The following is a 13274-nucleotide window of genomic DNA, read 5'->3' as shown; positions in this document are numbered from 1 at the left end:
AAAAAAAAAGTTGAATGTATATGGTGATAAAATTGAATAACCAAAGAAAATCATCATCATATCAAATACAAAACATCGTATACAAATATAAATCAAGCAAAAATTGTTAATTGCGAATTATACAAATGTGGTGAATTATACAAACTCAAAATCAGTCCACATAACTAATGATTAATGTCAGTCGCATGTGGTAATTATAACAAACTATAACTATGATGACTAATTAAGCAGTTTAAATTTGTTTATTCGCATAATTTTTCCTAAACTTAATTAGGCCCTTAAAATATAGTTTGCATATTTATGAGTTATAGTTATAGTTTATTCGTTTGTATAATTCACGAATATGTTCGAATAATTTGTGTATATTTATATAATTGAGTTATTTTCGTCTGTATCTGTGTATGTATAATTCTGTTAGTAAACTTTTATACTTAAATATTTTGTAAAGGTAAAATACTGAAATATACAACTAAAATAATTATATAAAACTATGAAATTTATACAAATATGGGTACAACTATAAATATAAAAATAGATATGTTTTTCAGAGTAATACAAATTTTGGGATGATACAAATATGATAAAACTCGAAATAACGTATTTATATAAATTGAAAAGACTGGACTTTAAATAGGTATACAACTTATAGTGTATAAATTACATTATAGAAAATTCTACACATTATATTATATATATTTTTGAAAATAACATTTATACAACTTTCAAAAGTTATACATAAACGATTGAATGCATTCGATAATAAAATTAAAAGATCAAAGAAAATTATTGTCATATATAAATACAAACCTTCATATATATAAATACAAACCAAACAAAAAATTAACATTGACGAATTTTACTAACTCAATACGTAATTATTATAAATTAGTCAGAATAAATCTATACTAACTAATTAATTAATATATATTTGCTTATTGATGTAATTTCTACTACTATCATTTTTTGCTAACTAGATTTTAGTTGGGGAAAAGATGTATTAGAAAAACAGGGATATTTTGATTTCTAATTTACAAACATGATTTCTAATTTACAAACATTGTGATAATTTAGATAATTATTAAATGTAGGGGAAAATTTTTGAAATCTATTTTATCACATAAATATAATAAATTTAGCTTTAAAATATACAAATAACTTTTTAGAGGTTTCTTTAAATATTAGTTCATGCCTATATCAAGAATAATATGTTGATCTAAGCTACCATTTTAATTCACGCCCTTTATCAAAAACAAATAAGTTGTCCATAAAATGAGGCACGTGCAATTCACATGCTTGGTTCACCGTTACTTTTAGACGGACATAGTAACTTTGGATCAAACTTGTTCACCTTTTGATACTTTTACCATAAGTCCTCTTAATTACAATACATTAAGGATGTACTTGACATTTGATATACTTTATGGGCTTTCTTCGTAAAACTCAGCCAAAAGTCTTTTGAAATTTCCCGGTGGTCTTTCTACCGGCGGCAACTGTTGGCTCAGCGGAAGTCCAGAAACTGGCAAAGAGAGCTTTTTGAAATTTTCTTTCTCATTCTCTTGCTAGATAGCGGGTCAAAGGCTATTGATTTCGTTCGTTGTTTTTAGGTATTTACTCTTTCAGTTATGCATTGTTTTTTGTGTGCAAATCGGTGATTCTGTATTTTTTTTATATGTTCATGTGCATTGATCATTTCCTTTCAAACAGCGATTTCATAAGCATTTGATATCTGAGAAGTATAAATTCTGTCATTTTTGTTCGAAAAGTTGTTCAGATTTCAGGTGTGAACTGTTTTGAGTAGATGCGGAGAATCAAAGATAAATTATCAACAAGGTTAATGAATGTTTGTGTGGCATCTCTTTGTAAAGCCAAACAATTAGAGAAAGCTGAAATTGTTATAGTTGATGGCATACGAATTGGATTGCAACCAGATGTTGTCACTTACAATACATTGATTGCTGCATATTGCCGCTTTGTTGGCATAGATGCTGGTTATTCCATCCTTAATAGGATGAAGGATGCTGGAATTAACCCTGATGTTATTACCTATAACGCTTTGATCGCCGGAGCTACTAGAAATTCTCTGTTATCTAAATGTCTCGACCTGTTTGATGAAATGCTTGAGATGAGAATTCTTCCTGATATCTGGAGTTACAACACATTAATGAATTGTTTCTTTAAATTCGGAAAGCCAGATGAAGCTTACAGGGTTTTTCAAGATATTCTTTTGAAAGATATATCTGTTCATTCTGCAACATTTAGTATTTTAATTAATGGGCTGTGTATGAATGGATATACTGAGAATGCCCTTATGCTATTTAGGAGTTTAAAGCGTCATGGATTTACTCCTCAGTTAGTAACTTACAACATTCTTATTCATGGGTTGTGCAAGTCAGGACGAGGAAACGTTGCAAGAGAGTTCCTCAACGAATTGGTAGAATCAGGTCATATCCCGAATGCCATCACTTATACAACAGTAATGAAATGTTGCTTCAGATATAGACAATTTGAAGAAGGCCTTAAAATCTTTGCAGAGATGAGAAACAAAGGATATACATATGATGCCTTTGCTTACTGTACAGTTACAAGTATGTTACTTAAAACTGGGAGGATAACTGAGGCCAATGAGTACCTGGGATATATCATTACAAGTGGCTTTACCCTTGACATTGTGTCTTTCAATACCATTTTTAATGTATATTGTAAGGAAGGTCAGCTGGATAATGCTTATAAGTTGTTATATGAGGCAGAAAATGGAGGCTTGGAATCTGACAAGTTCACCCATGCTATCTGGATTGATGGCTTGTGCAGAACTGGTAATTTCCAAGAGGCCCAGCAACAATTGAACCGTATGAGTGTGACGGGTTTTGATTCTAACTTGGTTGCGTGGAATTCTTTTATCAATGGGTTGTGTAAAACTGGTCAATTGGATTATGCTACACATATATTTGAGTCAATGGATACAAAAGATTCTGTTACTTACTCTACCATAGTTCGTGGTCTTTGCCAAGCTAGGAGGTTTCGCGCAGCATCTAAGTTACTACTATCGTGTATTAGAGGTGGCATGAGAATTCTTAAATCAGATAAACGAATTGTTATTGATGGTCTTCGTAGTTGTGGACTTACGCATGAAGCAAGGAAGGTCCAGTCTAAAATCCAAATGGCTAAGCTTCTGCATTATTGATAAATAATGGTCATCAACTTTGCCACTGAAGTTTTAACCTTATTTATTGGCTAAGAGTTCTACATTATAACGATGTTGTGGAAGTTGAAATTCAAGAGATAATGCAACTGAGAATACAACCTATATAACCAGTTTTAAGTGGGTAAAAGTATCCACTCCTCTTGTAAAAGGCAAACACAATGACGTACTGATGTTAGTTTTGAGCAGACAAATGATAGTTTTGGAGATTCTTTTCCAGATGCGGATGGATCAAGCATAAAATTTATTTTCTCAGCTTACAAGGCGCAGTTGCTCTATCTCCACGGGAAGAACCCAACTGGAGCTGCACAATCTAGTATGAGTTCATATAGGCATACCATCAGACAATATTCTTCAGCCTGCTTGCTGTAGAAGAAATGCTGACAATTCAGGTTTGTCCCAACTATTAGTTACTAAGTATTGTTTTGAGTCCGTGATGTCTCATCTCTTTTGTAACTGTCATTTGGGTGGTATATTTTAGGTGACGATGCAACTAATATCTGTCCAGGAATGTGCATCTTCCAAGACATTGATCAGGGGAAAATGGTATGAGATTTCCTACCATTCTTGATGAGTTCTGTAGTCCTGGATCCTGCTTTTTTTATTCTTAAGGGCCCCTTTGTCTTCCTTGCAACTTCCATTTTCTACTGCCTAAACTGCACATATGTGATAATCCCTGCTGAGATCTTTGATATTTGCAGAGGCACTTATTCATGTTTCAATAGTCATAGAAAATTTGCCTTACAGATGAATTGAGCTTTATTTGGGGTAAACTTGCAGGGTTTTGTTGCTAAAAAATTACTTTGACCTTATAAATTACTACTTTGCAGTATATCCATCTTCTTTCTTTTGCTTCTCCTGTTTGAAATACGAAGTTAGTATAAATCGAAAAATTGGGACTAAGTCATTCCTATACGTTTCTGGATATTGGTCTTAGTTAGTCTTACTCCGAGGAGTTGAGAGATAATGTGAAATAACAACCTCAATTGGTAGAGGTTAATCATTTGAAACTTGAAGGAGTGCTCCCTAAAAAGCAGAGACCTAGATGATATATAAGAAATTATCTGGTTATTACATCCTTTGTTTCTTTAATTAGATGTCCTCGAAGGACCATCCTTCGTTTCATGTCTACATTTGCTAACTTTTCTTTCTTAGCATTTGGTTCATCAGATTGGCCACTCAGGAGAACTTGGTCACTTTGGACACTCAATGAACTTAGTTGATCTAAAGCAGTCTTAATGGAGCATTAATTGTTAATTTCTAGAAATCACTAAATTAGAGAATCACTTAGTCTTCCTCTATAAGACAGCTTTTTGATGTCAATTTTTATTTAAATGAATCAGAATTTTGAATTTTCCTATGTTTCATTTGTTGATCTTTCATTTCCAATTAAAAGTAGGGTTGAGGCTGGTTGATCTACAATGATGAGTTGGTTCGATACACTTCTCTGAAGAGAGCTAATAGGGCTTAAGATAGAAAATTGGGTCTTTGGACCTGAATTGCGTGCAAATTTAGTCAGTCATCTAGCCAAACTTCCTATATGAAGGGAATTTTTTGAGGTCCTTGTGTAACTTGCTTTATGGTCTTTGCTTGTTTTCCGTTCACACATATTGACAAAGAGGAGGTATCCATATTTTTGTGTTGTGGATTATGAGACAACGACTTGAACATTGGAATTTGCATCTAGTTTGATGCATAGAGGGAGTCATTTACGGTTGGAGTTGTGCTAAGTGATGCCTCCTTTTTTCTTCTGTTCTTTGCGAAGTTAAGCATGGCTAGTCACTCCACATTTCAGATATCATTTCTTCACTGCTAACAGCAGTTGCTGTTGGAACTTATATTCTGAAGACATCTTTTTGGTTCGTGCAGGATTTTCATTTTGTTTGACATAATGAATACACATAGGAAGAACCAAAACTTCACATGGTCGTGCAGGCTCAAATCCCAATACTAGCGTGTACCGTGTAATAGTCGAGATGTGCATAAGTTGATGAGAATACTACCTGGTTGGATGTTATTAAAAGTAAAAAAGATTAATGAGTGGTGGATTGCTAAAGCAACGGATAGATGAATGAAGAGTGACATCAGGCGGAGAAAATGGGAAGAAAAAAAAAGGCAGAGAGGGTCCATTTTTGGCAGAATGCGGAAACAAGAGTCATGTAAAATAGTAGTTGTTCATCGTGACATGTCAACGTGCCACCGCTATGGCTTTAGGTATGGAAGGCGACTGATTGATCTGCGCATTATTATTGTGCTGTGCAAATATATACAATGGGGTGACAGTGGTGGTCCATTACTCCCCAATTATCTTCCCCTTTACCTACACCAAATGTCTATAGTCTATACAAACAACAAATCTCTTATCTAGAATTCACGTCTCTCTAGTTCTTCCTCTATCTACCTCGACCCCTCCTAAAAATATATAAGATATGTGTTTTTCAGGTATATATTTACCCTTTCACCACGGTTAACTGATATTGACTTTCGTGTTAATTTGTAATCGCCCAGTACTTCTCATATTTTTATATTCTCTTCTAAATTATTTTGAACTGAACATCAAATTTCAAGACGCATTCATAATTTTCATGTGGGTATTACTTTAAACCCTAAAAAGACAATATATTAGTAGTAACTTGTCAGATATTCTTGATGATTTATATTCTTATACAGAGTAAAGAAATAGTAGTTATAATTCCATTATGCATCACGTTCATTAATCATTATTCAATACAATTCTAAAAAAGGTACTTTTAGTTAAATATTGTAGCTGGCGATGGCTGAATATAAGTTGCGCTTTATAGCATTTCTTTGCGTAGAAGATTGACATTTCTCTTTTTAACTTTTTTCTTATTGTGTTTTTCAAACACATCGGACACTATTTCTTTACGTAATAAATAGTGTAAAGGAAGTATAGCTTAGGTTTCTTTTCCTTTTGATTATTGTCTTATTGTGTCATAAGGAAAATACTTCTTCTACTGGAGTGGATTATGTAAACTTAATAATTTTTGTAAAAACTTTATTATTGAAAACAATAATTGCAAATTGTTATAAGTATATTTAATTGTAAACTTGATTATTTGAATAGATTAAACTTATGGCTATAAAATCTCATTAATTTTATATTTTCCTATGTAGACATTGTGATTATGAAAAAAAAAGGGGGAAATCTGAAAATGGTACAGATGGGATTATGTTTGACGTGTTCCATTAACGCTGTTCTCTCATTCAATTGGTTTGACCTAAAAGGACAATCCTTTGATAATTGATGCTCTCCAATAAATAATGTTTTCCATAGATACGTTAGGCCTTTATCATTCCTTGGGCTGGCAAGTACACAAGAAAGAGGAAAAGACTTTGTCCTATTAACCTTTTCTCTTTGGTTCCATCTTCCAACTTGTTGCACTAATCTATTTGTTTTACGCGACACTTTTTATTTTTAATTTATCCAAAAAAAAAAATATTAAGTGAGTTAAAATGAAAGAAATAATATTAATCGGTCAAGAATAATAACCTTTACTTTACTAGATATTCTCCTTGAATTTTAGCATTTTAAATATATATAAATAGAAAACCTTTTTCCTATGAATTATCAACTTTTCTATTTCTTCCTCGAACATGTCTATGAACTAGCATTTTCTTTTCTTTTCTTCTACATATATTTGTAATCAAAATTACGTATGTTTAATTAATGTCCATTAAGGTGCATTTCTACAATAGTTAAATAGTCAAAAAGCTCTATTACCTTCTTCCGTAGTTTGGTAATTAAAGTTATCATAACATCGTGGTTAGAAAATTCTAATCCGAAGTTGATAACCAAACAGTTAACATAAATATTGTTTACTTCACATGCTATGGTTTAAATTAATTATTTTAAGCTTTTCTTAATTAAACTTATTACTTTACTGGTTGGCTTTATATGAATCAATTTAATTAATTTTTAAAATTATTATTTTAAATTTTAAATTTTAAATTCAAAGTATTATTAAAATCATCTTACGAGTTACGGCCATACTTATGAGTCATAAAGTCTTACATAAAATCCGAAAACTCCAACGTTATACAATATATCCCCTCTTCCTCCAACAACCTTTTATTAGTCGTAGCATATTCCTTATTTTCAAACCCCCACGCGCCTCTCTTGGCCTCCACGCGCCGCCCTGAAGAAGAAGATAAGGGAAAAGGGGGCTGCTTTATGATTGGTGCAGTAACGATAAGTTACTGTAGATAATGGGAGGAGTGACTTCTTCCATCGCTGCTAAGTTCGCCTTCTTCCCACCGACTCCGCCGTCTTACACGGTTGTCCCCGACGACGGCAAGTTTAGCATACCTGAGGTAGCTAGGAGAGATGGAGTAGACTTTTTGAAACTTCGTACTCGCCGTGGAAATGAAATCGTGGCCGTTCATGTGAAGCATCCAAAGGCATCTGCTACTATGCTGTATTCTCATGGTAATGCTGCTGATTTGGGTCAGATGTTTGAGCTCTTTGTTGAATTGAGCCTCCGTCTTCGTGTTAATCTCATGGGGTAATTTAATTAAGCTTCCCTTTTAATTTCCACAATTTTATTTCCTAGTTTCTCAATTTTGTTTCCGTTATCTGATTCTGAGCTAAAGCTTATCTTTTTTTTTTCTCTTAAGTCCTAATTCTGTTTTAATTTTTTTTTTTGTTCTTTTTCTTGAATCTAGCAATTGGAAAGACACCTTATGCAGTAATTGAGATTTTGTAACTTTCATATTTGGATCACTTTTTTTTTTCTTGAATAAGAGCAAAGGTTGGAAGTAAAATACTTAAACATTTTTTTGGCCAAGACATTTAGTTGAGCAGAAATAAGACATCTTTAGTAGAACATACTCCAAATTGAGAATTTTGTTGAGATTTTACAAAAGTTTGAAGTTGTTTGCTTTAATTTATTGGGCATGACACAGTCTAATGTGTTTCTGAAACATGACTTACTTTATGCTGTATGTTTTGATTCTCCGGTAAGGTGATAAGCTGTTTTTACTCCGTGTCATGACTTCCCTAGCTTTAAGAATTCTTTTTGAGATTTTACGAAATTGGAGAAAATTTGAGGTTGTTTGTTTTAAACTGTACTGCGTTACACACCGTGCTAATTTTCTGAAATGCGACTAACATTAGGCTATTTATACGGACTCTCCTATAATGTGGAGATGTCATGAAATTGTTATTTTTGTGCTGTATTTTCCTAACATTGATGCTATGGTTGATACATGATTACTAGTGGATAATAATTTGATGAACAAGTAGACGTTAGAAGAAAGCCAAGCTTGAGGTCCAGGAGTCCAATTCAAGCAAGCAGCTTGTTTGGCTTTACTAGTTTACTCTATACTAGATTTTAGTAACTCGTGATCATTTCCTATCTTCTGTGCAATTTGACCTATTGCGAGTTGCATCTGAAAGACCCCCGATGAAGTTAATATTATGGTTGAACCCTCTGGTCTCTCTGTCTTTCTCTAGTTTCGTAAATTGAGCTTTCATTTGCTTCAATTCTAGAACTTTTTTAATGTCAAACTAAACAGTAGGATTGCCGTTTGATTTCTCAGACCCTCCTGACGTTGCTCATATGGTTTCTTGTTTAGGTATGATTACTCTGGATATGGACAATCAACTGGAAAGGTTAGATACCTGCTTCCTTGGTCATATATACTTGGCAACTTTTTGTTCCCCGTCTTCATAAAGAAAACAGGGACAAAGAGAAAAACCTCACTGCCTTCATCAGTTTCAGTTTGTTACGTGTATAATAACATTATTAGTAGGAAGAAAAATGACATCTGTTTTGAAAACTGGCTTTATTAACCAGCTCTAACTTGCAATGATACTTGTTAATAGACGAATGTGATGGTAGAACTTTAAATTTTACCTTTTTGGACTTGCATTAAAATTTCGGAATATTAAAAGTAAATGTTGCTTAGATATGGTAGAATCCAGGTGTCAACGTCCTCATCCCTGAGCTATATAATTGTTATATTTGTTTTGATTTATATGTGGGCATATCATATTTATGAAATTCTTATGCAACCTTCATGTAAAAATTGAAGGTTTCTTTCTTAAAATGTTCGTTTGCTCATTTTTGGTAGATTTCTTATTTATTGAAAGAAAAAAAAACATTTTCTCTAGATTTCTTACATGGAAGTTTAGTATAAAGACCATGGATGATGTCAATGTTATATCACCTCTCCTTCAGGCCTCGTATTAATCATTTAACGCCACTTGTCACCCATGTTGCTATATGGTCTTAAACTCCCAACTCCTAAGATTCTCTGAAGCAAAATTTGATGTCAGAGAACAGATATCTTATCCTCTGTAATCGCTCCAGTAATTTGTCACTCCAAATTTGGACAACGATATATAATGCCAAGGGAAATTAATCTCTTAACTGATGCTAATAATGCAAAAGAACCATTTCCAAACGATAAGTTTGGATGTTACTTGTACTCTATTATTACAGATGGTTTTTCATCTATTTTACAACATCAACAAGTCAATTTAATATGGATATCACTTGGGTGATTATGTGATGCGCGAATAAACATAAAGACTGGTATTCTTTTTTGCTCACTTGCAAACATACAAGGACAAGGCAGCTAATACTAAACCAATAAGTGAAGTAGTCGTCGTCTGACCAATCGGCTCAGACACGGGACTTCCCCTACCAGCTATTTTGTCTTGCCCAAAATGGATTGGCTCTCTTAGTTAAGTTGCCCCCCAAACCTGTGGGCTGTGTGTCCAGCTCCGCCTTTATCCTCTGTACCTTCTTTTTGTTTTTGCGTCTGGGGTAGGAATATGTCGTATAATTTGAAAGCATTATTTGCAAGAACACACTAACATTGATTATTTTAAGGTAGCATTGATTACTCGGCAGATATTATAGAACACATCTAATCTGTTTCATTACCACCGCATATGTTACCTAACCTTCAGCTTAGTTTCTCCTTTCTCATTAGAACCACAACTAGAAGCACTAGCTAACCAAACTAGTTCACGTAGTTGGTTCTGTCAAATTATCTGAACCCTGCAATGCACTTTTTGGACTTAATTGCTTATTTTTGTTGTCTTATAATAGTAAGTTTTTTCGTTCCTAGGAAGGAATGCCAAGGTGTAGTATTGGCAATGGGCTTGTGTTTAGTCATAAATTCTCTATAACCCTGACCGGTAACCGGTCTAAGAACAGGAGCTGTTTGTCAATGAACTCTTAAAAGCTTTAACGTTCATTTTTAAATTCTCAAGGAAGAGCTTGCTTGCCTTGTTTGTACAATGACCAGTGATGTATCATCCACTTCTTCATTTAGTGAACTCCCACGACAAACCGTGACTGGAATTTTATTTAAGCCTAGTTCCCTTCATGAAATCCATATATGAAAGAAATATTGTTCTTTTTTTCTTCTTCTGCCTCTGTCACGTTATGTATGTGATATGTTGCAGCACGCATCACATATCTTGATTTTCTTACCAGATTTGGGGAGACCTTTCAGTATGCATTTTGTTGTCCCTCAAGCATCTTTTCAAGGGAATATTGATAATGCTTACTATCTATACATACGATAAGGTGAAAAACATATGCCTTGTCGAAGTTCTGCTGATGCAGGAAGAGCTAGAGCCATTAATATTTTACCAATTTGGGTTGGACTTCCTTAGAAATTTTTTTTAGAAGGAAAAGTTTATATCTGTAATTGGATCGAGGTTTTTGTACATTCTTAAATCTTATGCATGGCTTCCAAACCTAAACAATTCTTTGTTATTACCTCATTTCTTTAGTTTCTAGATGCTGGCAACCATGGTACTTTATTTGGCCATGTGGAACTCAGTGTTATTTAAACCAAAAAGCACAAAAGAACTCTCGAAGTGCAAATAAAGTGTGAGATAATGAAAAAGGTCGCAAAGTGAGAAAATTTCAAATATATATGATTAGTTCAAGCTAATAATTATAAGCATGAATGAAGGATATATATGAACAAAAAAGTTAAAGACAATTCACGTAAAGTAAAGTATTGATTGTTTAGTGTCGCCTCTTCACAAGAGGCTTATTGACTAGGAAGAGTATGTCTTAGAACCTTGATGAAGATTAAGCGAGGCAAAGCGCCTCAACACGTTTTGAGCCTCGCTTCAGGGCTAAGTGCACTTTTGACAACACTGGTCAAACTTTAATTAGAATGTTGCTTTGTGCGTCAAAACATCTTAATCTGTCTTTATATAGTTTTCTGCTTAATGTTATTAACAAATATGTGTGAGACCTGACACAGGTATATAAGAAAGTTTCAGTTCTTAATCTTGGATTTTTCATTCATTGCTTGCTCTAGGAACTCATTTGGTATTCATATGGGTCTATTCCGTTGTTGCTGTTTGTTGTTTAAATTATAATGAAATCATCCTTTCTCTGAAACAGCCATCTGAATGTAATACATACGCGGACATTGATGCAGTATATAAATGCTTAAAGGAGCAATATGAGGTCAAAGATGAACAGTTAATAATCTATGGTCAATCTGTTGGCAGTGGCCCAACTGTTGATCTTGCATCACGAGTACCCAATTTACGAGGTGTTGTTTTACATAGTCCAATATTGTCTGGTGTAAGAGTTTTGTACCCTGTCAAGCGGACATATTGGTTTGACATATACAAGGTAAAACACTCTCAGTGGTTATCTGTACGTAATGCTTTTCCATCTCCACTTGTAAAATCTGATTCCATTACTCCAATTAATTTCAGAACATTGACAAGATTAGTGCAGTGAATTGTCCGGTTCTCGTCATTCATGTAAGTTTTCCTTCTTATCCAATCTTTTATACTTCTACTCCATAATTAGCAATCTCTTTCAAATTCAATCTATTTACAAATACCTCACAGTATAGATGGGTCCAGGATAGATGGCGGGGCAACTGTCCTGTTACTGGTTAATTTAATAACTGTAGATCCTCTATGTGTTTGTACCTCCCAACGATTCTAATTCTTTACCTGTTAATAAACTACTTTAGACACTTTCTGCCTTGTGCCTCCCAAAGGTTCTGTTTTTGAACATTTTACTCAAAGAATTTTAACACGTGTATAGGGAACAGCGGATGAAGTTGTTGACTACTCCCATGGGAAACAGCTGTGGGAGCTATGTAACGAAAAATATGAACCTTTGTGGATAAATGGAGGTGGACACTGCAATCTTGAACTTTACCCAGAGTATATCAAACATCTAAAGAAATTTGTTCTTGGTCTTGGCAAACCGAAGCCTGCTGCTAATGGCCCCCAGAAAGCATCAACAGAGTCTGAAAATCAGAGTAAACCTGCCGAAAGTGGTAGTACCACCGACACGTTTGACCTGAAACCTGATCTTCCTGAAATTTCAAGGAACAGTTTGGATAGTCGACTTGAAAAGACTAAGAAGTCAAACAAACCTGAGAAGTCGCGGATGAGCACAGATCGTGTTGACAGGTTTAGGAGAAGAAAGGGCTTAGTGTGGTGATTCCTAAATTACAGAGGGAAAACACCATTAATTAATCACCTGAGGAAGTTAACATGTGTCTGTTTATGCAAACAAGGGATGAGCATTAACTGCAGTTCCTGTGAGCGTAATTGTAGGTGTAAATGGTTGAGTTATCTGTGCCATCAAGATATAAAGTGGTGCGGGAGAAATAAAGTAATTAGTGCATCCCTTTTCCCCCTGTATAATCAAATGTAACATTTTGACATGAAAAGCTTGTAGTTTTATACTCATATGAGCTTCCATACTTGTATATTATGCAAGATGTGCAACTGTAGTATCAGAAGCTCTTGCATGTATCATCACCTGTGTGTAACTGTTTGCTAAGGAAATTCGTTCCATATTTTTGTAACAAAATCTCTTCTTCTTTTCTCCTTTAGCTGTATGATATTGCTCAAGGTAGTCAACTACACCTCTAGTGTCATATTTCCGTCATCTCCCAGGACTCTTCCATGGCATCAACATGATATGTCAAAGGCTGGTGACTAGCTGTAAAGAGTTGGTCTATTTAGCTTCCTTTTCTTTTCGTGGAAGTTATAAGAAGTTGAAACAGAATAAAGCGCGTGAAAGTAGTTGATATTTGTTCCAAA

General features: G+C 34.1%; 2 protein-coding genes across 3 annotated transcripts; both read left to right on the top strand.

The window, feature by feature from the left end:
• Nucleotides 1-1397: 1397 nt before the first annotated feature.
• Nucleotides 1398-5741, top strand: LOC101263177 (putative pentatricopeptide repeat-containing protein At4g17915). Of its 2 annotated transcripts, XM_010318018.4 has the most exons (4): nucleotides 1408-1604; nucleotides 1764-3591; nucleotides 3681-3745; nucleotides 5069-5741. In XM_010318018.4, exon 2 carries the CDS (start codon nucleotides 1799-1801, stop codon nucleotides 3179-3181), a length of 1383 nt encoding a protein of 460 aa, XP_010316320.1. In that variant the 5' UTR covers nucleotides 1408-1604; nucleotides 1764-1798; the 3' UTR covers nucleotides 3182-3591; nucleotides 3681-3745; nucleotides 5069-5741. The 2 variants fall into 2 exon arrangements, with proteins under 2 accessions (XP_004232338.1, XP_010316320.1); XM_004232290.5 differs by having other exon boundaries at nucleotides 1398-3591.
• Nucleotides 5742-6735: 994 nt separating this feature from the next.
• LOC101263660 (uncharacterized) lies at nucleotides 6736-13041 on the top strand. Its single transcript, XM_004232292.4, has 5 exons — nucleotides 6736-7722; nucleotides 8795-8831; nucleotides 11599-11835; nucleotides 11922-11969; nucleotides 12262-13041. The coding sequence occupies exons 1-5, from the start codon at nucleotides 7427-7429 to the stop codon at nucleotides 12664-12666; spliced, it is 1023 nt and encodes a 340-aa protein (XP_004232340.1). The 5' UTR covers nucleotides 6736-7426; the 3' UTR covers nucleotides 12667-13041.
• Nucleotides 13042-13274: the final 233 nt, after the last annotated feature.

The sequence above is a fragment of the Solanum lycopersicum genome, chromosome 2 (genome assembly GCF_036512215.1).
Source record: "Solanum lycopersicum chromosome 2, SLM_r2.1".
Classification (NCBI taxonomy): domain Eukaryota; kingdom Viridiplantae; phylum Streptophyta; class Magnoliopsida; order Solanales; family Solanaceae; genus Solanum; species Solanum lycopersicum.
The sequence above is the reverse complement of the archived record's forward strand: the minus strand, read 5'-3'. Positions and strand labels throughout refer to the sequence as shown.

Coding starts and splice junctions, on each gene's coding strand:
- LOC101263177 (XM_004232290.5), top strand. CDS start 1,799: ATGCGGAGAATCAAAGATAAATTATCAACAAGGTTAATGAATGTTTGT.
- LOC101263660 (XM_004232292.4), top strand. CDS start 7,427: ATGGGAGGAGTGACTTCTTCCATCGCTGCTAAGTTCGCCTTCTTCCCA. Junction 8,832..11,598: donor ATGGACAATCAACTGGAAAG/GTTAGATACCTG, acceptor TCTCTGAAACAG/CCATCTGAATGTAATACATA. Junction 11,970..12,261: donor GTCCGGTTCTCGTCATTCAT/GTAAGTTTTCCT, acceptor ACACGTGTATAG/GGAACAGCGGATGAAGTTGT.